At 36.6% G+C, this 25,473-nt stretch overlaps 2 protein-coding genes across 4 annotated transcripts; one reads left to right on the top strand and one right to left on the bottom strand.

Moving 5' to 3' along the window:
* The first annotated feature begins 2,061 nt into the window (after positions 1–2,061).
* LOC121994467 (brassinosteroid-responsive RING protein 1-like) lies at positions 2,062–2,792 on the top strand. Its single transcript, XM_042548487.1, has one exon. It carries the CDS (start codon positions 2,124–2,126, stop codon positions 2,628–2,630), a length of 507 nt encoding a protein of 168 aa, XP_042404421.1. The 5' UTR covers positions 2,062–2,123; the 3' UTR covers positions 2,631–2,792.
* A 14,609-nt stretch (positions 2,793–17,401) lies between these two features.
* On the bottom strand, positions 17,402–25,079 carry LOC121998294 (protein HOMOLOG OF MAMMALIAN LYST-INTERACTING PROTEIN 5-like). 3 transcript variants are annotated; one of them, XM_042553146.1, is made up of 8 exons: positions 24,395–25,079; positions 23,953–24,128; positions 23,749–23,849; positions 19,124–19,233; positions 18,925–19,000; positions 18,693–18,833; positions 18,470–18,541; positions 17,402–18,371 (listed from the first exon to the last, which is right to left on the bottom strand). In XM_042553146.1, the coding sequence occupies exons 2-8, from the start codon at positions 24,053–24,055 to the stop codon at positions 17,628–17,630; spliced, it is 1,347 nt and encodes a 448-aa protein (XP_042409080.1). In that variant the 5' UTR covers positions 24,056–24,128; positions 24,395–25,079; the 3' UTR covers positions 17,402–17,627. The 3 variants fall into 3 exon arrangements, with proteins under 3 accessions (XP_042409080.1, XP_042409081.1, XP_042409079.1); XM_042553147.1 differs by having other exon boundaries at positions 24,412–25,079; XM_042553145.1 differs by having other exon boundaries at positions 24,399–25,064.
* Positions 25,080–25,473: the final 394 nt, after the last annotated feature.

The raw sequence follows: 25,473 nt of genomic DNA, 5'->3' as shown, positions 1-25,473 counted from the left end.
AGAGTAAAATCCCAGAGGTTACTATTGCAGTCAACAAGGGGGGTTGTAGCAGTCAACAGATACTGTAGCAGCCAATGGTACTGTAGCAGTCGACTGGTGCACTGTAGCAGTCGACTAGTAAAGAGCCGTTGGTAGAATCGCGAATTCTGTAGAGTACTGTTAGGGTGACACCAGTCGACTAGTGTAAAGACCAGTCGAGTGCTAATGGTAAAACAACAAGGTTGTTTCTTCCTAAGCTCTATAAAATGGAGCTTGGGATGACTGACCAAGATGACGAAATTAGAGGTGGTTAACCCTAATTAGTAATTACTAAGTGCTCAAGGTTTTCTTTGTGTCCAAGAGATCTTGGTTGGAGTTGTGGTGAGGTTTCTCCATCGAAAAGGATACTTGAGATAGCTGGAGTTTGCCGGGAGCTAATCCGCCGAAGGATTGAGGTATCATCCACCTTACGGACAACCATGGAGTAGGAGCAAGTTATCTCCGAATTACGTAAACGATCGTGTATCTTGGTTTGCTTTCTTGTCTTGCCTTTAGCTTTCATATTTGTATTTATATTTGTATTTATTTGTTTTTCACTGTACATTAACGAATACGTAGGAAGCAATCAACTTGGGGTCAATGCCTATTCAACCCCTCTTCTAGCCGACCATACTATCCCCTATAATTCGTTCCACATACTCAAGTTAGTGTTCATTCATGAATCCAACTCGTATGCAAGTCAAACTTCCATCCGATCATATCAGATCAACCCTTCTTCATTAGACATTAATTTCTTATTCACTCGAAAAAATTAATTTACGACGGTCTACCGACGAAATAGTCATCTTTTCTTTATTAGTCATCAAAATTAATTTTACAACTGTGCCTCCGAAATAGTCCCTTATTATTTAAAAGGAAAATAAATCATGAAAAATTTCATTTATCATCCACTATAAACCGATCCCAAATCTATTAATAACCATCTACTTTATATGAACCAATTATGCCAACATATAAGAACTAACACCTTAAATTCGTGATAATAAAGTTAATTATTATTATTATTATTATTATTATTATTATTATTATTCTACAATTTAAATCCAAATTTTATGTGTAAAATAAATAAATAAATTTCGTACCATTTGGACATATTTAATGCCCTTTTTTAGCTAATTGGTAAAAATAAGTATACAAATGTCATTAGGTAGGTTCCCTAAAAAGTTTAAACTCTTAAATGTTTTTTTTAAAAAAAAAAAAATCCATTGTGTTTGTGAGCGATTAGTTTCTGATGCAAGAAACCATCGTATCACATTATTTAATTTAACTGCCCGTTTAAATATAATTCTCAAACTACTTCGGTTTTTATTTTAGTTTCATCATTTCAAATACCCCGATTTTAAAATTCTAAAAATACGTAACATTTTTCAGTCATATCTCTCCTTTTTTCCATATTTAAAATTTTCTCAACCCTCCTACAAATTTATCATTCTCAATTTACTTTATTAAATTCAAAGTGAACAAATGGAATGTATTAAGGAAGCTTTCAAAAATATATTAATTTTAATTTGAAAAAAATTTAAAATTCTTTAGATTCATCAATCAAATTTAGATAAATTGATCATCTATATTATTCAAAAAATTAAAAGTTAATATTTATTAATCTGAAGAGTCCTAAGAACTCATGGGTAGTATTGGTTAATCAATATTATTATCCTAGATTTTATAATGAGCTTATAATAAATCTTTCAAATTTAATTTAAAATGTCAAATCCAGATATGAATATATAAATAAATTAAATAGTCTGAAATGGATTTAAAGAATTTTGAATCGCTCCAATTATAATTAATATACTCTTGTAGATCACTTTAATTATATTTATGTTGTAAGATTTAAATTTGACAATATAAATTGAGGATAAAGAAGTTTTGAATGGATAGATTAAAGTGGAAGTACGGAAGGGGTATAATCGGAAACATACGTGATTTTTTTAAAAAAATAATAATAAAATTTGGATAAGTGAGAAATGGTCACGGTGGTTCGGTGATGCCGTTTATTTTTCCATCTATAAATGACGACCACCACCGACCGTCGCATTTGTACCTGAAGAGCTACCTATCGCTACGGAGGAGGGGAGGGACCCATGGGCTTTCCTCCTGACGACTACGCGGTGGTGCCGACGCCGGTGGTGCTTTTCTTCCTCTTCCTCGCCTACGTCAAATACGCTGTGTGGGTGCTCCTCCGCTACATCGGGCTCCACGCCGCGGAGGAGCCGCTCGTCTCCCCCTGGGAGGAGCACGAGTTCTACTTCCCTGACGCCGCCGGTTCCTCGGCGCCACCGCCACCGCCGGATCCTTCCTCCTTCAAGAAGCGGCTGAGAGTGGTGGAGTTCGACGCCCTGCGGCAGCGGGGGTGCCACGTGGACGACGACCCGACGTGCGTTATCTGCTTGGGCCAGCTGGAGGCGCGGCACAGGGTGAGGGAGCTCGGCAACTGCGGCCATGGCTTCCACGTGGAGTGCATTGATAGGTGGGTGGACGGCGGCCAGGTGAGGTGCCCGCTGTGCCGGGCCAGCTTGCTGCCACCCGCCGAAGGCGCCGCCGTGGGGAAGGACGGGAAGTGGCGAAGATTCCTCCGCCGCGTTTGGTAGGGCGTTAATTAATTAGTTAATTATGCAGATCGAAGACCTAATGGCGGATTAATTATTTGGAAATTGATATTCTTTTCCTTTAAGTTGATTTGGTGAAAGTTGTTTTGGTGGAGTATTCAATCAACGTCAATTGCCGACAATGAGCATTAATTTCGAATACAACATGATTCTTATTAATTATTTTTCAAGCTTGACAGAAGCCCATTCCAAATGAAGTTGACTAAAGGTTAATTAATTTTCAAGCTTGACATAAGCCCATTCCAAATGAAGTTGACTAAAGGTCTGACCCGGCCCCGGACCCGTTGACCCTGTTTCCCGGGACTGAACTGGCCAATTAGGGAAGATTTCAACAGAAAGCAAATAATCGACTGTGACCCAAATCTCTCCTTGATTCATAATTCAAGAACATGTATATGACTTTTAAAATATAGATATGTTATATTAATGATATGTCAATCTTATAAATATGGAGAGAGATATATGTAAGTGTTAAGGTCAATTTGTAATTAGAGGGGATGAATAGTTTATCGTGCTTCGTTGTCTTGCTTTGATGATGATGATATATAGCGGAAATACACACAAAGTATACTCACAACGCTAACGTTATGATTTACTTGGTATTCACCTCAAGAAGAGGTGACTAATCCAAGGATTCATACACAATGCACTCTCCACTAAAAAAACACTCCTTCTTGGTAACTACCGAAGATGGAGAAGTCTTATACAAACTCTCAATACAATAAGAAGAAAGAAATGCAACATACAAGTGAAATCTTACAAGATTTACAATATGAAACTCTAATTTGCTTCATCTTCTTGTAGAATGTCTCTTGACCTTGGAAGTACAACAACACTTTGCTTCAAGAACTGGCGTGAATTTATGAGAGAGATCGCAACAAGTGAAGAGGAAGAACTGTAGAAGAAGACGTTCGCCAACGGCTTTATCTTGCACAATGGTTGTCTCCCGATCGATCGGTCGATCGATTGGGGAGGCTGAATCGATCGACTGATCGATTAAGCTTTCTTCTATGCTCTCTGGAAAATGGCATGAATCGATCGTCCGATCAATTCAGCTCTCTCGCGTCACACGCGATTTTCAGCCCCCAATCGATCGGCTGATCGAATGACGGTGCCCAATCAATCGGGTGATCAATTAGCAGTGTCCAATCGATCGACTTATCGATTGAGGACCATTCTGTGCTCGCGACATTTCTTCCCAATCAATCAGCTGATCGATTGGGATGTTGTTTGTCGTAGCATTGTACTTAATCGATCAGCTGATCGATTAGACTCAGCCCAATTTGATGACTTGATCAAATTGATCAATCCTAACTTGCCCGAGTCAAATCTAAGGTGCCCCAAATCCCTACGTCCTGGAGGCGTGATATGTCTCTTGAAGCTTGAGCAATGTGTGTCTCTTCAATATGTAAGAAGTTCCAAGAGTTGGGGGAGGGCTACACAATCTTGTACGTCTCTTCAATATGAAATACTCCCCTTCTGTGATTGAACCTGAATCAGTTCCTTAAATTGTGCTTTTGCATGTGGCTCGGCTTGAACCTCTTTAAGCTTAATCTTATTTTCAATGTCTCATATCTATGTATTCCTACTCGAGGAATGTTGTCTATCGAGAAATAAAAACTTTGTTCTCTTGTGATTAGTAAAAGTAATATCCCTAAAATTCCTTAGGGTATCCTACAATTTAGCACTTGTTTGCTTTAGTTTGAAACTTATCAGTATTTAAAAGTTTAGCATATGCAACCCAAACTCAAGCCATAAGATAAGAAGATTTAGTTTCTTTTATTCTATCGTATCTCATATATGGTTTATTTCATAGACTTTGAGGGAACATTGTTCAAAATGTGTATCACAATTTGAAGTGTGTATCCCCTACATATATTAAGGGAAGGATCCTATAACTCATTGTGAAACAAACCATGACCAATAAGATTTGTTCCTTTACTTATGCTTGATTTGTGTTTTTTTGCATCTCTTGCTTACTTTCAGCATAATTAGGCTTCGTTGTTAGAGATCTGCTCTTTGTGCATTTTTCTGTTAACATGAGTCACTTTTGGAGCGAAAACGACGTTCATTGACGATTCGAAGAGCATACGAAGGCAATTGACACTGATTGTGTGATCTCACATGATCGTGTCAAAGAAGCAGAAGGGAGAATGGCCACGGCCGTGTGAAGCCACACAGTTGTGTGATCCCACACGGTCGTACCACTCATTCAAAGAGCAAGCAAGACATAGTCGTGTGAGTCGAGGCCAAGAAGGAGCTGGCCATGTGGATTCCACACGGTTATGGCACGGGTTGTGCCAGGCCCGTGCCCTGCATTATAAAAAGGGATTTCTTCCCCTTTCCAAGGGAGGAAGGTTCTCCCTTTTGGGAGTTCCATCTTGGTGCTAATCTCCATCTTCTCTAGTCTCCATTCAACGATTTGAATCTGTTTCCATCACCGCATCGACTTTGAAAGCTTGGGATTGGTTCCGAAGATCACTTTACGACATTGGATAAGCTTCTCTTCCCTTCTCTCTCATATTGGGTTTCGAATGCTTGTAATTCTTATGTCTTTGGATCTCTTTCTTCTTGTCATAGAGTAGATCTATTGTTCTAGGATTAAAGGAGTAATTGTAGAATGGATTGATGTAAGAACTCATGGATACACCAATTTCCTATCTAGATGACATTATCATGCCTTGTATATATTTGATCTTATGTGAATGCATGTGATTTAGCTTAAGTCTCATATTTGATTAAATGATTGTGTAGAATTATTGATCCCATAAGGGGATTCCTTAGATTGTATGATCGATAAGCCCTAGTGATAGGAGTAACCCATTAACGGACGTCTAGGGTATTACCTTAAAAAGAGAAGTGACTCCCCACAAGGAAGTAGATAGTTTTGTGTAATGGTCATCTTCATCTCTATGGTTATTGAGTATGAGTGTATTCTTATGATGTATGACTGAGGGGTCCTAGTGATAGAAGTAACTCGTTAATGGAGTTCATAGGAATCATTCATATTTAATGGCAAGTGATGTTAACTTGCCATTAAATATCATGTCGACTTGTCCACTGCAGGGAAGAGTCGGTAACTTCCTACAAGTGCATGTGAATTGAGGATAAGCAATTGGTAAACCATGTTATGTTGATAAACATCAAAATGAAATAGAACCCCTAGAATATTCCCCAGACCAAGTCTCTCTCTCTCTCTCTTCCTTAGTCTCATTTCTCTTACTTAACACGTAACTTGTCTCAATCAATTGTTTAGCTAATTCTACGTGAGAGATCACTAGTGATTATAACCAGTCCCTATAGGTTCAATATCTTTTGTATTATTGACGATGTAACTGTGCACTTACGGGAGCATAACAGAATCTAACTGTTATCTACCCGTAACATTCAGAGCATACGATATATCGGGCCTTATACATAACATAACATATATAAGAGATCCTATTGCGGACGCATAAAGTATCTTATCCATGCAAATCCTCTCGTCTTTTGTGCGTGGGCACATAGACTTTGAAAGGTAAATTTCATGCCTCATAGGTATGAAACCTTTCTTGGATTCAGACATATTAAATCGTTCTCTGTCTATATATGTTAACTGTGAAAGACCAAGCGACCTTGTCGATCTATCTTTATAGATCTTCATCCCTAGGATGTAAGTTGGTTCTCTCATATCTTTCATGGAGAATGTCGTGGACAACTAAACTTTAACAGACTGTGGAACTGACATATCATTTCTTATAAGCAATATGTCATCAACACATAATATTAGGAATATGACCATACTCCCACTAACTTTTTGTTACACACAAAGTTCGTCTGGATTTTGTGAGAAATCAAACTCTTTGATCGCCTCATCAAAATAAATATTCCAACTCCTGAATACTCGTTTTAGTTCATAAATAGAACGTTGAAGTTTGTATTCTTTATTCTTGTTAACATATGTGAAACTTTGGGGTTGTATCATATACACGCCCTCGAGCAAGTTTACATTAAGAAAAACTATTTTTACATCCATTTACTATATCTCAAAATCATGATGAGTTGGTATGACAGTTGTATCTGAATGGATTTAAGCATAGCTACAAGTAAGAAGGTTTCGTCATAGTCAATACCTTATTTTTTACGATAGTCTTTCGCCACCAACCTTGCCTTGTAGGTAATTACATTATCGTCCATGTCAGTTTTCTTCTTGAAAATCCGCTTGCACCCCATAGGTGTAATGCCTTCAGATGGGTCCACCAAATTTGAAACTTGATTTTCATACATGAAATCCATTTCAGACTTCATGACTATAAGTCATTTGTCCTTCTCTGAACTATTGAGAGCTTCTTCGTAATTAGTAGGTTCCTTATCCTTAATGAGTAACACGTTATTTGATTCTCTTACAAGTGATCCATATCTCTCAGAAATATTATGTGTTCTACCTGATCTATGAGAAGGTTGTATCATAGTTGATTGTGGTTCTCGACTAAGCATCTCATTAGTGTTTATTAGAGCCTCTTGAACTTCATCAAGTTCAACTATACACCCACTTGCTTCCTGCAAGAAAAACTCTTTTTCTAGAAATATAGCATGCCTTGAAATAAACACCTTTTGTTCTATGAGTTGATAGAATTGGTAACCCTTAGTTTTCTTAGGGTATTCAATAAATAAACATTTATCAGACTTCAACTTGTCTGATACAATCCTCTTCACATAAGCACGACATCTCTATATCTTCAAATAAGATATGAGGAGTTTCTTACTAGTCCATACCTTATATGGAGTAGTTGAGATTGCCTTCGTAGGGACTCTATTTAGCAAATAAACAGTTGTCATGAGTGCATAAACTGAAAAAGTTTTGGGAAGATTTACACGATTCATCATTGACCTAACCATGTCCAACAGGATTCGGTTACACCTTTCTGATACATCATTATGTTGTGAAGTATAAGGTATAGTCCATTGAAAAAATATACCATTGTCCCTTAGATAATCCTGAAATTCTTGGCTTAAATACTTACCACCTTGATTGGATCGAAATATCTTAATACTTTTACTAAGTTGTTTCTCTACTTCATTTCTGAATTCTCTAAATTTTTCAAAGGCTTCATACTTGTGTTTCATTAGATATATATACTCATAATAAGAGTGATCATCAATGAAAGTAATGAAATAGTTATAACCTCCTAGTGCGTGAGTTGACATTAGTTCACATACATCGGTATGTATGAGCCCAAGTAACTATCAACTCGTTCACCCTTTCTAGAAAAAGATAACTTTATCATCTTGCCTTTTAAACATGAATCACATGTCTCAAATGTATCTAATTCAAATGATTCGAGAACTGCAATCTTTTACAATTCAAACATATGTTTCTTATTTATATGGTCAAGGCGACAATGCCACGAGTAAGAGGTTAGTTGATTATATATTCAAGCGTGTTTATTACTCATTTTGATATTGAATACGTCACCAAATATATCTAATGTGTAGATGCCATAAAGAACGTCATTCAAAGTTATATAATAACAATTGTTACTAAAAGTCAAATGGAACTTTTTCTGTTTAAGCAAGAAATAGAAACAATGTTCTTTATTAATATAGGAACAAAATAACAATTATCTAGTTCTAAGACAAGTCCACTAGGAAGCTTTAACAAATATGTTCCAATAGCGACTGCGGTAACCTTTGCTCCATTCTCAACTCACAGACTTGATTCTCTCTTGACGAGTCTTTTGTCATTTCTTAATCTCTGTATGTCATTATATATATGTGAGTCATACCTAGTATCCAATATCCAAGTGTCTGAGGAAATAGCATGATAATCAATAATGAAAATACCTGAAGAGGATGCGACATCGGATGTCGTATTCTTCTTCATGAACTCAAGATATATCTTGCAATTTCTTTGCCAATATCTCATCTTGACACAATGATGACATGGGTCATTTTGCTCTTCCCCTTAGCCTGATATTTTAGCTTCTTCTTAGAACCTTTCTTGGAGGAGTCTACTAACATCATAGTTTTCTGTTTACCTTTAACAAAAGGCTTCACAGTCTTGAGGATATTAATCATCTTGGAGATGGTCGATTCCAAATTGTTCATCTGATAGTTCATCACAAATTATGAATGACTTTTCAGCAAACTATATACAATTAAGTCAATACTTAACTCATGATCCATCGAAAAACTGAGCGATACTAAACGCTCTATGTAGTTGTTCATCTTTAGTACAAATTGTACTGTAAACGAACCCTCCTGCATCTTTGAGCAAAAGAGAAACTTAGAGACCTTAAACCTTTCGGATATAGCTTTCTCATCAAACAACTCATGAAGATAATAGACAATATCATAAGTGTTGGAACCCCGAGGTGTTTTGATGTGATCAAACAAGTTAAGTTAGGTCCTGCGTTGTTTAACCCTTGTGTCTAAGTGTGCAGGAACTTAGGAACACAGGAAGTCGAGCGGAAGACGCGGCTAGCGAGAAGGACGACACGGGAGAGAGCCGACGGGCTCGGTGCGTCCGAGGGACGAGGTGTCCGCGGAAGAGTACACCGGTGGACGAGAAGAACGTGCGCGGCGTTCGAGGGACGAGGAAGGAAGGCTCGAGGAGAAGGCGGAACATGGGTTCGGTGAGCCCTATTCCGGATGGCGAGATCACCCAAGCTAGTGGAGCCGAAGAAGACCTGGACCGAAGCGGAGCGACCAGACGGAAAAAGTCAACCAGAGTTGACTTTTGGGGTCCGGGGCGCCCGGAACCATCCGGGGCGCCCGGAATGAGGGTTTTGACCAGATCGAGTCAAACTCGATCTGAACGTTGGGGGATAAAGTTTTATCCCCCCAGGGCGCCCGGAACCCTTCCAGGCGCCCCGACCAAGGCTATAAATATAGCCTTGGTCCAGAAGCAAATCAATTAATCAGAACGACGAACTTGTAATCAACTTCTGTGTGCTTTACTTTTCTTCTTGTACGTTCAACGCTGTAAGAGGCTACTCCGCCCAGAGGAGAATCAGATAGTGCGCTTACATTCCTTGGATTAGCAATCCCCTGATTGCAAACCAAGTAAAACTCTGGTGTCTGTTTTTCTTTACTCAGTCTCTTTTATTTATTTATTACAAGTGTTCATTTTATAGTTGAAATCCGAGAAAGGTTCGTGTTTTAATTTGTAGGGCAATTCACCCCTCCCCTCTTGCCGGCCTCCAAAGGGACCTACAATAAGCATCCTAATGCTCATACTATTTTTGTAGTTCTAGAGTCATAGCGGCTAACATGATGCAACTTGTAAGTACAGAATTATCCATATGTTTCTGATGGACCATTAATTGATATGCAGTTGCATTGACATCAAAAGTTACGAGAAGAGGTTCATCAAGGACATAAGCTAGCTTCTCAACTTTAACAACAATTCTCAAACTTCAAAACTAGTCCAAGAAGTTTGGCCCAGTCAGTTTGCTAAAGTTTAAAATCGAACGTAGATTAACAGAAGTCACAATTAAATGATTAACGTAAAAATACAAAAAATGAGAATGTATGAGAGACATAATTTTATTTGTGTAAACAATTTACATGTAATAAAAGCTCACTTATTTATCAAATGCAAATACCCTTATTTTGAATTTGGGGGATGGTAGGTTTTCTCCAAGTGGATTGATATCCATCATAGATAAGAATAACCTTGACTTTGCCCAACAAGTCATTCTTAGCTATAGCAATAGGTAACAAGTTTACTGATTGTATATCGCTTATATGCAACTATCATATTATGCACGGCGTCGTTTTCTTGCTCTTGGCCAAAGACGGCAACGGCCGACGATCGGGTAGCGTTGTGAGTAGAGACGGGAGTGCGAGTCGCCAACAGTGAAATCTGAGAAACAAAAAAAAAGAAAAGTTTGTGTTTCTTGAGGGCAAAATATCTGTATTATAATTCCATAACATGCTATTTGTTGTGTCACACCCCAAGGATATACTTGTCCGTCAAATCGGACGGTATCCCCTAGTGACAATTCACGAAATAACTGATATCACATCATTATAAGCCAATACAACACCGATGCAACATAAAATCGACCAAGTACAAATGTCAATGTGTGTATGTATGCATGAACATGTGAACATTATTACAAAAACTCATCGATTCAACGAAAGAAATAAAGTAATAAATAGCGACAGTGGAACAGAAAAATAAAACAACTCGAATAGGACTGGCAGCCAAGATCTTTGAGCGACACACATCCTCTATCTATTAACCTGGAGGATCAAAGAAAATAATGGATAGTGAGTATAAAATACTCAGTGGATATAAGAAAATAGTGTATGAATAATATACTGTCAGGAGATCAAAGGGTGCAGTCTCAAGTAATAAATACTTATTACAACATTAAGAGTATTGACTTAAAGTCATCTACTAAACCAATTCTAACCAACAACGTAACCCTTCACTAACCAGCTCCACCAGGTATAACTAATAAATCGATAGTACATATAGTACATCCAAGAGCCACCTACATAAATTCAGCACATTATAAACATATAACAAATCCTGACTACACGCAAAACATGTTATCATGAATGGGTCTCGTAGGCAGTCAGGGTATCTACTATCTACGGGCAACAATGCATGCTACCACCATCTAATCCAGTGGGCAGATAGGATGAGGTAGATATCTAGCTCCTCAGCTACTGATTGCAGGTGGCAATACACGCTACCACCAACTGGTCCAGTGGGCAGTCAGAGCATATAAATGTCATTATTTGCGGGCGACAATACATGCTACCACTACCTTGTCTAGTGGGCAAGTAGGACGTATAACTATCTAGCTATGGACTGTGGGCGACAATACATGCTACCACTATCTGGTTTAGTGGGCAGTCCTATGTATCATGATCGCTGACGAATCTCTCAACCACGAATGGGAGATAATAGTCGACAGGATATACTAACAGTCACTAACGACCCTCTCAACCACGAATGAGAGACAATGGTCGTTAGGATATAACAACATAACGATAAGCAGAAAATGTATAGTCACATCCGACATAACACTTTATAGTCACACCTTGGTCTAACCTCACTAGCATATAGGCATGGGTCTAAATAACAACAAGGGTCTATTAGGATATTTATCCTACACTACGGTATGAAATAACAAACAAAGGTTTAGCAAGATACTCAATATCCTATATTATGGTATGTTCGTCCTACCAATAACTACAAATTCAAATCATCAACCAAGAGATCTTGCAGAATATCCAACGTCCTACACTATGATATGGTAATATTATGCACATATATAAATACAATCATGAATAATAAATATAACTGCATAGCTATCAATAATAGGTCAACCTATAAGGACAAATAATAAGGTATCAAACTTAGGAGCAATATAGCATAGAGTTACAATAAACGAGTATATGTGACCTAATCAAAACATGACAGTAAACCATCATGCGCTATAATCAAAGTTATCAAGAAGATAAGTAGGATCTACCCACCTCAACTATAGAATATCCTAACCGTCTTCAAATCAGTGATCTATATCAAACTCAAATCCTACCAGTACAAGATATGAAGGCAATCTAAATATCAGAGTAATCCTAGTAATACAGTTAAATCAATTTATCAACCTATTGATTACTCATATCTTAATCATTAATTCACCAATATTAATCCATTTATTAATTCATTAGTTAATCACTAATCTGATTAGAAATGCAATTAACTACTAAGTTAATTAACTATACCGGTTAACTCTAAATTGATATTTAATCACGTGTCCATTTGATAATTACTCCTTATTCAATTATCAAATCAATTAATACTCAAATTAACTTAAAATTTCGTGTAACTATCTAATAACATCAATCAATTCATCTATTAATCATGTTCAGTTAAACAATTAATCAATATTAATTCTTCAATTAATAATTTGATTAAATAAGCAACCTAATTATCAACTAATATAATCATATCTCAATTACTATTAAACCAAACATTCCAATTAAAAACACTGTTACCTATTTTCATTTCTTTTTCTTTCTTCTTCGGTGGCGGAGGACAGGACGATGGTCGATGGCTCGCGGAGGGAGGTCAAGAACGGCGAGGCGTTGTGTCGGAGGAGGTGCACATCACCGGTGCCGGAGGAGGTACGCAGCAGTGAGCACAACAATACTCCACAAAGGTGGAGCACAACGGCAATGAGGCAACTTCGACGTGAGCACGCGAGGACCACAGGACATCTGCTCGTGGTGGCTGGCGGCGATTTCCAACGTCCCTATAGAAATTGAGAAAGAAAAAAAACTAACCATATTATTGGATCTTAAAATTGATACAGAGTATAAGGTCTTATATAGTTAAGTTAAGAAACTCTAAACTCTATAAAAAAGGAAAAAAGTTCAAATTGTCCTAAAAGCTATAAACAAATAAATATATAATCTAACATCCCCCCTCAAACTCACGATGCTACAGTTAAAAGCATTGAGAGTTTGTCAGATAAGAAATGAAAACGTGAAGCGGAATGTGTCTTGGTAAACATATCAGCAACAATCTGTATTTTGAAGGAACAAAAGGTAATGTGAAGGTTTCAATCTGAAGATGGTGGCGAGTAATGTGACAATCAATTTCAATATGTTTCGTCTGCTCATGAAAAACTGAACTGCGTGTAATTTGAATAGCACTCTGATTATCACAATATAACAGTGTAGGTTGATGAAGAGAGACACCATATCCACAAGCAACCAACGCAACCAAACTATATCACAAGTAGTTGAGGCCATGACAAGATACTTGACTTCTATGGAAGATCTAGAAATAACATATTATTTTTTACTATTTTTAGAAATGAGAGAATCACCAAGAAAAATGCAGAAGCTAGTGGTAGATTTGTGATCCGTATGATCACCAGCCCAATCCGTATCAGAGTATGCGAGCGGCTCAAGAGATGAAGTAGAAGGAAATAAAAGGCTTTTGAAATTGAGTGCCCTGAAGATACCTGAGAATACGAAGAACATCAACCCAATGAACTGTAGTTGGTGCAGCGACAAATTGACTAACCACATGAACAGCATACGCAATATTTGGACGAGTCACGGTGAAATAAACCAAGCTTTCAACAATAGTTCTATACAAACTGGGATCTGGCAAAGGTGAGTCATCAGATGGAGAATATCGAGCATTAGTCTCAATAGGAGTATCAACAATAGTTACAATAGATATAGATGAACTGGGAGAAAAAAAAAATAAAAAATAACAAATTGGATGACATATGATGGGAGGCACCAGAGTCCAAAATCCACAAGGATGAAGATATACCTGAAATACCATACGACAATAAGTCTATATGAGAGGAAGCTGACATGGTAGAGGACTGTGAAACAAGAAACTGTTGAAACTGCTCAAACATATATGAATCAGATTTCCATGAAGCATTTGCACGATCAGGTATGATGACAGAACGAATAATTCTCAGAATAACCAAACTGTAAGGATATATATTTGTATGATCCACAAAAATTGATGTCAGAACGACCCATGGTCACACAAAGAATATGAGGCAGAAAAGGATGTCAAATATAGAAATCAGTAGCACAGGGTATCGATGTCAAAATCAGTAGAAAAGGATGGTAATGTCGAAATCGGCAACATAGGGCTTCGGCACCAAAATCGGTAGAAAAGAGCGTCGGCGTCGAAATTGACAGCACAGGACGTCGGTGTCGAAATCGGTAGAAAATAGCATCAGCGCCAAAATCCAGAAAATAATGTTGGCGCCGAAATCGGTAGGATAGGACATCGGCGCAGAAATAGACGGAAAATAGATGTCGATGCTGAAATCAACAGCAGCAGGACAAAAAATAAATGTCGCCACCAAAATCAATAGCAGCAGTAGGAGACGGCAGCGGCAACAGGAAGCAATAACAGGGAGCGATAAAAAAAAATTAGGTCAAAGAAAGAGAGCCGCTCTGATACCATGTAAAAATTAAAAAAAAAACTAACCATATTATTAGATTTTAAAATTAATACAGAGTATAAGATCATATATAGTTAATTAAAAACCCCTAAACTGTATAAAAAAAGAAAAAAGTCCAAATTGCCCTAAAAACTATAAACAAATAAATATATAATCTAACATTCTCCAAAGCAGACAACGGCTAGTATAGCGACAACAAGCCTCGGCCGCAAGAGGCGCGTTGCTCTTGATTGCCGAGAGAAACCTGACTGTTGGCCCGACAGGAGGTTAGAAGGGGTGAGAGTGGGCTGCCGGAGCTCCACTTGAGGACATTGGAGGTTGTTGTTGGTCGGCGAGAAGGTGGCGACGGTCGAGCGCATCGCATCATGGTGAGCGCACAGCACAGCACCGTGTGCGAGAGAGGCAACGACGGAGGAAATCATTTAATAAACCTAAGTTTAATATTAATCTAACTCCTGTTCAAAACAGGCTTTAGACAAAAAAAATAAAAAAATAAAAATAATCTATTTATCCCCATAAAATCTAACTATTCACTTTAAAATTCTAAAAAACAAAATCCAGAAAATTTTATAAATTCATATAAATCTATCTATTTCCTTCTTAATTCCTCGCCAAATTAAATTTATTTTTCTAAATAAATTTGATTATGTCTGATATTAATCATTTTAATCCATATAATTATTTTTGGTATTTTACATGTTGAATCCTAAAAATTTTGATTAACATTTTGCAAAAATATTTCTTGATATTCTTATCATATTAAACGGTACAATTTCCTCAAACTTAGCATCTGAACAGCAGTTACAATTATAATATAATTGTAAGCATCGGCAATTCATCTTTTTGATCGCACGTTGAAAGAAGTATCATATTTTAAAGTGTAGGTTTGATTTTTTTTAAGTTAATATAATAGTAAGATGATATAAGGGACCCTTTTTATGAAGTTCGATTTAGGGACACTAATCAAAATTATTACACGATCATTTTATGCTCCGAATTTGTATATGAAAAATAGATGTACTATAAGAAACTATTGGAGTCCAACTATGTCTGTATGGTGATTAAATGACTCAAAAATGATTGGACTCCAATGGTCTCATAAATTGTATCTATATTCATATTCAAATTTTCAATATAAAAAAGTTATATAAACTACTAAACTATTACATAATTATTTTTAACTCATTCGATCAATTTGATAATATAAACGAACTTGATGTTCTCTTAGTTAGAGTGCATCTATATATTCAGATTTAAAATTTAAATACAAAAATAATTTAACCAAAACTATTATATAATTTATTTATATCTTTTTAAAAATATTTTTAATATTTTTTAAATTTATAGTTCATATAGATTTTTTAAAAAAACTATAATTAACAATATTCATCACTTTTATTATTATTATTATTATTTCGACCAAATTACTATATAAATTTGCTTAGATGTGAAGTTGAAGTTAGATTATTTCTTGCAGAGCAATCTAAGTAGGGCGTCATTTTAATATTGTAGGGAAAAAAACTTTTATATTTTTGGGAAAACATACTAATTAATTTTATTTTTGCCTAATGCTTTTCTTTTGTGAAAACTTCGTGGTCTTGAATGATCTATAATATTATAAAAATTATTAGTTACATAGATTAACTTGACCAAATGTTCACATTAATATAATTACAAATACAAACAATGTATTGGCTATGGAGGTTTTCAACCAACCCATGTGGCATGTGGCATGTGGCATGTGGCAACCAACCCATGTGGTAAAAAGGTAATTCGTTCACCCCCAGCACCCCTGTCAATCCGTCCCTAGGCTAACTCGGAGGAGGTAAATCACGGGTGACTACTAGTCATTATTGCAAATGGCCAAGACATGGGGGAGGTTATGCTCGGTCACGCCGAGTTTCGACCCCAAGACTTCATGTGATAACACCCCATGTTTTAACCATTGCACCGCCCCGAGGGGACAGCAGACAACCAACCCATCTACCATGATCAGGTGGATGATCTCAAAATTCATTCTACAATAGACAATGTTGAGATATGTGGAATGTTGAGATATGTGGAATTGTTCATAGAAGCACGCTTGAAAAGTTTCATCATAAATGATTTCAATCTTGAACGTAGTGATATTATTAGCTTTAGAAGATATTAGCTAAGCCTATTGAATGGCTCCATTGATTTTGATACTACAAAATCCTGCAATTTTCAAGCGACTCGGGTTGCCAAGTTATATAACTTAACTTTGGGTTTGTAGATTGGGATTTAAATTTTAATTCTGACTCAAAAGAGCACTTCCTCCATCATGCTTATCCAAGTATCTTGAAAGGTGTTCAAGAAAAAAGGGTTGCGACTACAAGTAAACGACACCATTCGAGATATCAAAAAAGCTTCAAAGATCATAAACAAAAGTTACCGAGCAAGAGAGCATCTAAGAACACCTACATGAAAGAATTTTTGAGTTAAAAATGGGCCTTTGAGTTGCAAAGGCAAGAGGGAATCAATAATCACGACTAACCGACTTAGTTAAATCAGTCGACTTAGTCAAAAAAAAATTAGTCAAAAGAGAAAGAAATAAAAGAACAGCTGAAAACAAAGCACCCCAGGGAAGAATCCGATAGACTCAGTTCAAACAGTGTGGTAGTTTCGAGAATTAGAGGGTTTTGATACTTTGCCCATCGTTTAGCACATTTGCCGATTGTCTTAGAACTACTGGAAGAATGGCGTCCTTTAGGAGAATTGAGATATCATCAAATTAGTAATTTGGCCATAGCCATCTGCTTCTAGAAAACAAAAGTACAAAACGTATAGATTGCAACCAATCCCACAATATATTTAGGTCAGATTAAATACACGGGCATATAGCCAGATTTAATAATACTATTTCAGAAGCCGTTATGGTATTTAAAAAGCCATTTCACACATATAAAAGGGCAGGAAATATGAAGAGGTGGCAAAAGATCTCAAGTAGCAAACGAAGCAACAATCAGAACAGTACTGAGATCTTAGTATAAGCAACCCTAACAGACACAAACTAATGAGTTTCAGCCGAAGGATTGGTCAAAAGTTCAAGCGATCGACGCAGGTGATCCACTGCAACAGTCACGTCATCAAATGCAAGTGCTCCAACTGCAAACCTTGCTGCTTTGTGAGCTTCCGCAATTTTCGCAGCAGACGGTTCATAATTGCTATCGTACTTGTACCTCTCAGAGGATGGAACAGTTTGTACCCCATGATTGAGGTGGTCACTGCTAGAAGTGTACTGCACAGGTGGTGCATAATGTTGAACAGGAGCAGATTGGTGAGAGTAAACTGCAGGATCTTGGGGGCGGTTGTAAGTAGGCTGATGAGTCGGAGGAGAAGGGAAGGTAGCATCGTGATCATGGTTGTACGAAGGCTGATGAGTAGGAGCAGAAGGGAAGGTGCTATCGTGGTCATGGTTGTAAGAAGACTGATGAGTAGGGGCCGCAGGGAAGGTGCTATCATGGAAGCTTGGATAAGACTGAAAATTGGGATATGAAAAAGTAGGGTTTAGATTTTCTTCCGAATTTTGAGGGATGTGTTGGTACTCGTTTCCATAGGAGTGATGCTCATATTTTTTAGGGTAATCAGGATACTCAGGCTGGCTAGTTGGTTGAACATGGTGAATATCATTAGGATATTCATGACCTGGGTACGAGGATGGTGCCTGACTAAAACCCTGTGGCTCACCAGCATTCTTTGGGGGTAAATCAGCATTTCTATAATTATCCACAAAATGCTCACTTCCTCCTGAATTCTGTGCAGGAAAAGAAAAAAGCATAATAGATGAGGTTCAACAATTCTGTGGCAAGAAATATGTAGCAAGCGATGCACAAATTACACATTCAAATTGACCTTGTGTATATGCTGAGGCGATGCATTGTCAAATTGCTGACTAGATGGCAATCCATCGCTTGGTTGTATGCCCTGACAAAAGATAAAAAAAAAAAAGGATGACACTATTAGGCCAACCAAGCAAAAGAAAAGCCTCCCCACAACATTATGTTATGGTTCATAAAAAGGAAACATTCTGTATTTTTTTTTTATTTGGCTATGAAATACAGGTGATAGAGCATACATAAGTGTAGCTTGAGAGGCCTGAGGAAATTGATTGATCAGGATCACCGCCTGGAGGACCTGGTTCAGGTTTCCGGCCTTCTTTAAGAGCTTTCCTTATATCTGCAGCTTTCCAAACTGCATACTTCTGTTTTTGCTCAATCTGGAAAGTAGAGTATGATCAGAATTAGTCTGCTTGCTCATATTGAACCAAAAAAATAGTTCTTTATAAAATGGCAAAGTGCAAAACTTACTTCAGGCTGAAGTTCACCAAATTGATATAGTATCTCAAAAAAGATACTTGCAGCATAAAAAGTTTTTGCAGTATTCCTGTAATATTACTAGTTACTTAATTTCCCAACCATTGTGAGACTAAGAAAAACCAGTGAAATGTCTTAATAGATATGCATAGATAGATAACAATATGATAAAGAAACATGTTCCTTCACATACAGATCTGCACGACCAGCACGATCTTGCTTATCTGCCTTTGCAAAAAGATTTGATGCAAAACCCTCCACATAAAGGTTGTCCTCAGGCCCTAATTGCAATGACTTTTTGTCCTGTGCAAAATCACAGAATCTGAATCAAAATGAAGCAAATTATCATCCAAAATATAAAAAGAGTATTAAAACGAAATTCAATGGTGATTCTCTTCAGATATTAGAAAAACATGATTGTAAAAGTAAATTATTAATTGTCAGTTAGGAGTCACCAGATAAGTTGGATCCTACAATTTTACAGTATTATGCACATTTCTCTCCCTAGTCCTCAATTATATATAAATGTATATATATATATATATATATAATGATAGACAACAAAGATTAATAAGACAAAACTATGAGGTGGCATTTCTCTCCAATAATACTCAACAATGTTCAAATGATAATTCTTATCGTCATCAATATGAATTGCAAATTATTTTCTAACTTAAGAAATCAATGCTAAATTAAATTGCAAAGTGCACAAGCAGATCTAGATCCAACAAAAACATAATATTTTCTTTATTATAGTAATAAGAACAGTAATATATTTGATGTACATTATATATGTTAGCCTATGTACTTTGACGTCTTAACAAGTTCCATCACAAATACCCAGATGTTAATCTTCTTTGATCTATTATCTTTTCAAATAATGCATTATAGATCTCATTTCTACATTTTCCCTTCTCAGTCTCTGATGTCAACAGCAATATTCATGGTTCTTCCTATTTCATCTCCAATACTATCTCTATTTTTGTCTGAATACATCCTTTGTACTTGTTTCTTCTAGTAAATGAAGCACCCATCTCAACATTCTTATCACAAAGGTCATAAATTGTAGGCCATAAAGCTGTAGATTTTCATGTAATTTGTAAAGTCACGAACTCTCAATTGTCTTGTGATTTTAACCTTTTAGTTCAGTTTCATTGCATATTCTATCCTTCCACATAAAGTAGAAACATGCGAGACAGTATTTGAAGATATATAGCACCATTATGCCTAAGTCCAAGATAAAGAGAAGATAGAAGATGGCATACTGGTGTGGTGCCAAATTTATGAGAAACATATCAATACCACATGAAATGAAATAAGAGTGTTTTATTACAATCAGTCAATCATCAAGAATAAGCAACCATGGGTGGTAGTAGAGGAAGGAGAAAGATAAAACAACAGCAGGAGATAAAGAGGTAGAGAGAAAAGATGGGTGATGTGAGCAGAAAAAAATTCGCATTATTGCCTCATTGCAAAATAGGGACGCATAGGAAGGAAGGAAGGACAGTTGGTACTTGTAACAAGGAAGGAGGGTAAACACTACCGCTGTAATTCTCTTCATAACCCATCACTTGTGGGACAGCTAAAATGACTTTCATTTTGATCAGTGTTCTAATCTCTGAAATCATCTTTTTTACTCAATATATCCTTGTGCAAAATCTTTTATCAACTATTTGGGAACTCACAAAAATCATATCTCATAGTTAGCTCTAATACCAATTGTTACAATCATTGAGGATAAGGAATCATGATCACTAGTAGAGAAAGAGAAGCCAAGAGGATATATATAGATAGAGATGTATAGTGATAAGAGTGACAAGGGAGAGGATGTGAGAAGAGAAGGAAAAGAGAAGAAATAACTTGTTATATTGCTTCCTTATAGCCCGGTTGAGATTGAAGTCTTCCTAGATGATCACAAATTCTTTAAAGAATCATATGGAACCAATCACTGTTAATTGTACTATAAGAAAATTGACTTTCAGATATACTAAATTGATTGTGTGTCCTGCTTAATATATATTGAGGAGAAAAATTAGAGGTTATAAACTTGTATGGTTGTTTTCTAACTCACACAGTTCCATATCCCTATCTCTATCTCTAATATTGATTTTCCTACCCATCCCCCAATTCAATATTATGGTGTAAGTAAAGACAAAAATTCCATTAAGGCCATATGTTGAACAATAGTAAACACCAAGACTTTGTAATATTTGATTGATCATAATTTTTTATTACAAGTTTAAAATCTCAAGTCATGTTGGTTTTAACTTGAACAATTTTAGTAGATTGTAGAGTGTCAACATATGGTGTTACTAACGAATTAGAGATGGAGGGAGGAAGGAGATGAAGAAAAAGAAAAAGAAGGAAGCTATACAACGAGAGGAGGGACAGATTTATAGTATCATTTCATGTTGAAGTTTTGATCTGAATCATTAATGGCACCATGTTGTGCTAACAGTCAACACACCTTGGCATATACATTAAAGTATGCTAAGATGAGCTTATATTCCTTTAATGCCTTTTCACTTTGTTTATTTATTAAAAAAGTATGTTTATAACAATTTGATAGGAAATTGAATTTAATTTTGTCAGATTATACTATGTTTATACTCTACATGTTTTGTCATGTATTCGTGATTTACCTCCTCCGTGTTAGCCCTAGGACGGGTTGGCGGGGGCGCTGGGGGCGAGCGTATTCGCCTTTTTGCCACCAATGTTTTGTCATGTATTAACGCATGTTGAGATAAAATTAGAGAAGTTTTACCCATTGTAATCTTTTTCACTTAGATTTTTTACTTATTTTCAGTAGGACTATATCAATTAGAACTAATTGAATTGAATTGAATTAAAATTATTATTTCTTCAATTTTTATTGAAATATTCATATAAATTCTACTTCAATCTTCTTCCATTTAACTTATTGACTTGTAAAAATAATTTTGCAATAATTAAATAATAATGGAAAATTTAGTGAAACAAACTACAATAAACTCATCTGCACGTTTGATATATAGAAATTGCCTATGTTGATTAGTATTGGATTTTGATAATTTACCATAATGATACGTTTTGACAATAGACCCAATATGGTCCGACCCTTCCTAGGACCCCGCATTGACATAAGATTCATGCACCAGTTGTCATTTATGCGTTTCAGCAATACTATTCAGTGCATAGAATGATATTTCAAATCATGGTATATTCCATTTAGTTCCAGGGAATTCATTATAAGAATTTTTCTAATAAAAAATATTTTCTCTTGCATATCTCAACTTGCTTTGCAAATTAATTCCACAGGTGCTTATAATTCAGAAGAATATATAAGTGATTATACATAACATTTTTTTAGTTAATCTAGGCTTTTGTTTATCGAGGGAACTATCAATTGATATAGTTCTACAAGCAATTTAAATTCAATATCTTGATTTGTCTTCAATTTATAAAACTTACGAAATTCTTCAAGCCCTCATTAACCAGCCTACAAAATGTCTCAAATTATATATGACTAAATTAAGGTATTTTAGACATTCCCTCATTTCATCATTCTAGAGCATCATAAATTTAAGTATACCCTTTATCAAAAAATCTTAGCTCATATTGATCAAACCAAATGAAGCAATTTCACAATGATGGAACGAACATTTTGCCTACTTAATCATAAGAAATTTTAGCCAGCCCAATAAATGTATTTCATAGGTATGAACAGAAATGAGACAACGGAATGGACATTTTCAACACATGATCAAATTCACAATAGGCATGAACAGAAATGAATTTATAAAATATTCCTATAAAATTTCCTCACTTACATTTATGCAGTCTTATATAAAATATTAAAATTTACCAAACTTCTATCTATTATTATGATAACAAGATCCCATTAATTGGGTACCAAAAGAATAAATGGATTCAAAATGAAATAAAATCTTTATTGAATTATAGAAGATAAAATAAAAAGCACAACAATTCCCTAAAATGATATGGGATACACACATAAAAAAGACTTGTCCCAAAATATATGTAATAGTTTTTGTTTTGGCTATGTGGGTTTATATATACACATATCATGTATATTATTGTAATTGAATTGAAATATAAAAAGATTGGTACCAATTAGTCATGGATCAAAACTTCTCATGATGCCAGCAAGGTAAGGCAACAACTGAGATACAAATTGACGAAATTTTACTAATTAAAAATAATAACGGTTCCAATTTGCACTAAATTTTTATTCAATGGTCAAAATCCTTTTAAAATTTGGACGAATTTGGTGACATAGCAAAGCAGTAATGTAGGGACCAATAACTCCATTATCCCCAGTTCAAATTCTAGTGTTGCCTGATCAACAAAAAATTGGAAATTCTTATTCTACTGATGAATTTTGTCCACAGCCAAAGAAGGTAAGCCTACTTTTCTCAAACTTTGGTCCTTGGGCGTGGTCCAAAGCGTAAGTATAAACAGGGATAGAGTAAGTATTATAGTAATTTGATTAACTCTTACCAGTTTTTTCTAACTGAAAAAGATCGTGAGAGTCAATTCTGGGATTCACAATGATGAAAATCATAGATCGAAAGTCTCCAAAGGTTCCTAAAGGACAACCCATTTTTCTTATAGAATTGAAGGAGTGATTGATCAGCGCGACAAGATGAGAGAAAAAAATATAGCATTCAGTGAAATTCTTCCATCTTCCTCAGACAATCAAAATCCCGAATTTCAACATAAGAACAAACGCTTTTCAGGATAACCAACAGGCATCACTAACAAGCTTTATACGATCATAATTCAAGCAGAAAGATCGAAAGAAGTATAAATAAGTACCTTCTCAAGTTGCTTCATGAGGGAAAGCAGAAGGGAATTGGTGGTCGTCGTGCGGTCCTTCTGTGGGATCTTCAGTCCTCGCTCCATCGCGTACAATCGACCTGCAACAAACCCATCGATTAAAAGTAAAAGAGGGGCAAACCTAGGGTTAGAAGCGATGAGAATTGCTCCCAGAAAAAGTAAAAGAGGAGTCTATCGAAGTACAGTAATAGGCGACGAGCGGTTCGTGCTTCTGGAGCTCGTCGGCCCTTTGGAGGTAGGGCAGGAGGAGCTTCGCCGGCTCACCCTCGCTCCCCATACCGGACATCAAACAGGTATCTCCTTCTGCGTTTCTCCCCGTCCGAGATGACTCCTTCGGGTGTGAGGATCGGCGCTTCTCTCTGCAGATAACCAACGAAGAACAAGTCAGGCTTCCTTCGACGGGAAGGAAGAAAAGAAGGCCCAAAGCTTCCCCAGATGACAATTATCACCTCCCTAAATAGGCAAAGTTTGTAATTAAAAAAAATCCGAGTATCATTTCTAAATGATTTTTTTTAAAATAATCTTTATTTTTAAATTTTTACTTTAAAAAAAATCCATCAATCTCCCTCTCCACCCTTTAACTAATTAAAATTTCTTATATTCTAAATAATTATAAAATAACTACCAACAGCGCAACCACACCGCAAGCAGCCGGAATTGTGATGCTTGAGCTTGCTTCTGCCGGAAAAGGACTGAAAATACTGAAATCTCTGGATATACTCCTGCTTTCGCAACGCCGTCTACAGGAGAATCCCTCCGCAGAGCTCAGTGCTGGAAAGAGAGGAAACTCGCCGGAGAAGAAGAAGAAACGACCAGCTGGAATTGAGAAGAAGGTGCTCACTGCTCCGCCGTCCTCTTCCTCTATTGAATTCCTTGTGTTCGCAACACCGTCGGAAAAGAAATCTTCAGATGTAGGAATGGAGAGGAAGAAAGAACAGCCGGAGAAGAAGGGCACAGTCGGCTTCTTCCTTGGAATCTTCTGCTTTCGGAACGCCGTTGGCAGAGGAACTTCTGAGGTAGGGAAGAAGATAGAAGGGAATCGCCGGAGCAGAACCACTCCGGCGAAAACCCTAGATCTGAGATAAAACCACCGCCGCCTGGAGCAAATTGAATGGAGCCTCGCCGCGTAGAGCAGAACCACTCCGCCGGAGATGACCCTAGGATGAGGATGTTGCTGCTCGCTGAGGTTGTCGGAGTCGTCGCCGTCCGTCGCCGTTGGAGAAATCGCGGAAGAGGAGAATTGGGGGCTGCGGCGTCGGGAGAAGAAAATGCGAAAAACACAGACCCGAGCCGAATTAGAAATTTAGCATACTGTTCCTCCGCGTGAATGAAAGGAAATAAAGAGTTTTCCTCCATTGATCTGATCCGTCCATCTTTACGAGGGAGATGGATGAAGATCTGAACGTCCAATTTTGAGATGAGCGGTTAGGATCTCTTGAGATTAAATTAAAGTTGATATGCTCTTTAGATCTGACGATCCACATAGTTTCAAATTGGATGGGGACTGAATGGTTTAGATGGAATAAGATCTCTTTAGTCTTGGATCAATTGTTCATATTAATTTAATTTGATCTCCTCTATTTGACCTCCAAATTAAGTCATGTTCAATCCGATCCGACCTTAATTCATGAGTCTTTGAATTTCCTACAAAATCATAATAAAAACATGAGATTAAATTTCATAATTATAGAAAATTTACAATTA

The sequence above is a fragment of the Zingiber officinale genome, chromosome 6A, assembly GCF_018446385.1.
Source record: "Zingiber officinale cultivar Zhangliang chromosome 6A, Zo_v1.1, whole genome shotgun sequence".
In the NCBI taxonomy this organism is placed as follows: domain Eukaryota; kingdom Viridiplantae; phylum Streptophyta; class Magnoliopsida; order Zingiberales; family Zingiberaceae; genus Zingiber; species Zingiber officinale.
Note: the sequence above shows the minus strand (reverse complement) of the source record. Positions and strands in the feature narration are given on the sequence as shown.

What these genes read in the sequence shown, in the direction of transcription:
- LOC121994467 (XM_042548487.1), top strand. Translation starts at nt 2,124, where the DNA reads ATGGGCTTTCCTCCTGACGACTACGCGGTGGTGCCGACGCCGGTGGTG.
- LOC121998294 (XM_042553146.1), bottom strand. Translation starts at nt 24,055, where the DNA reads ATGTCCGGTATGGGGAGCGAGGGTGAGCCGGCGAAGCTCCTCCTGCCC. An exon ending in TCATGAAGCAACTTGAGAAG is followed by an intron (nt 19,234 to 23,748) that starts GTACTTATTTAT and finishes GATTTTGCACAG; the next exon opens with GACAAAAAGTCATTGCAATT. An exon ending in CGCCTCAGCATATACACAAG is followed by an intron (nt 18,372 to 18,469) that starts GTCAATTTGAAT and finishes TTTCCTGCACAG; the next exon opens with AATTCAGGAGGAAGTGAGCA.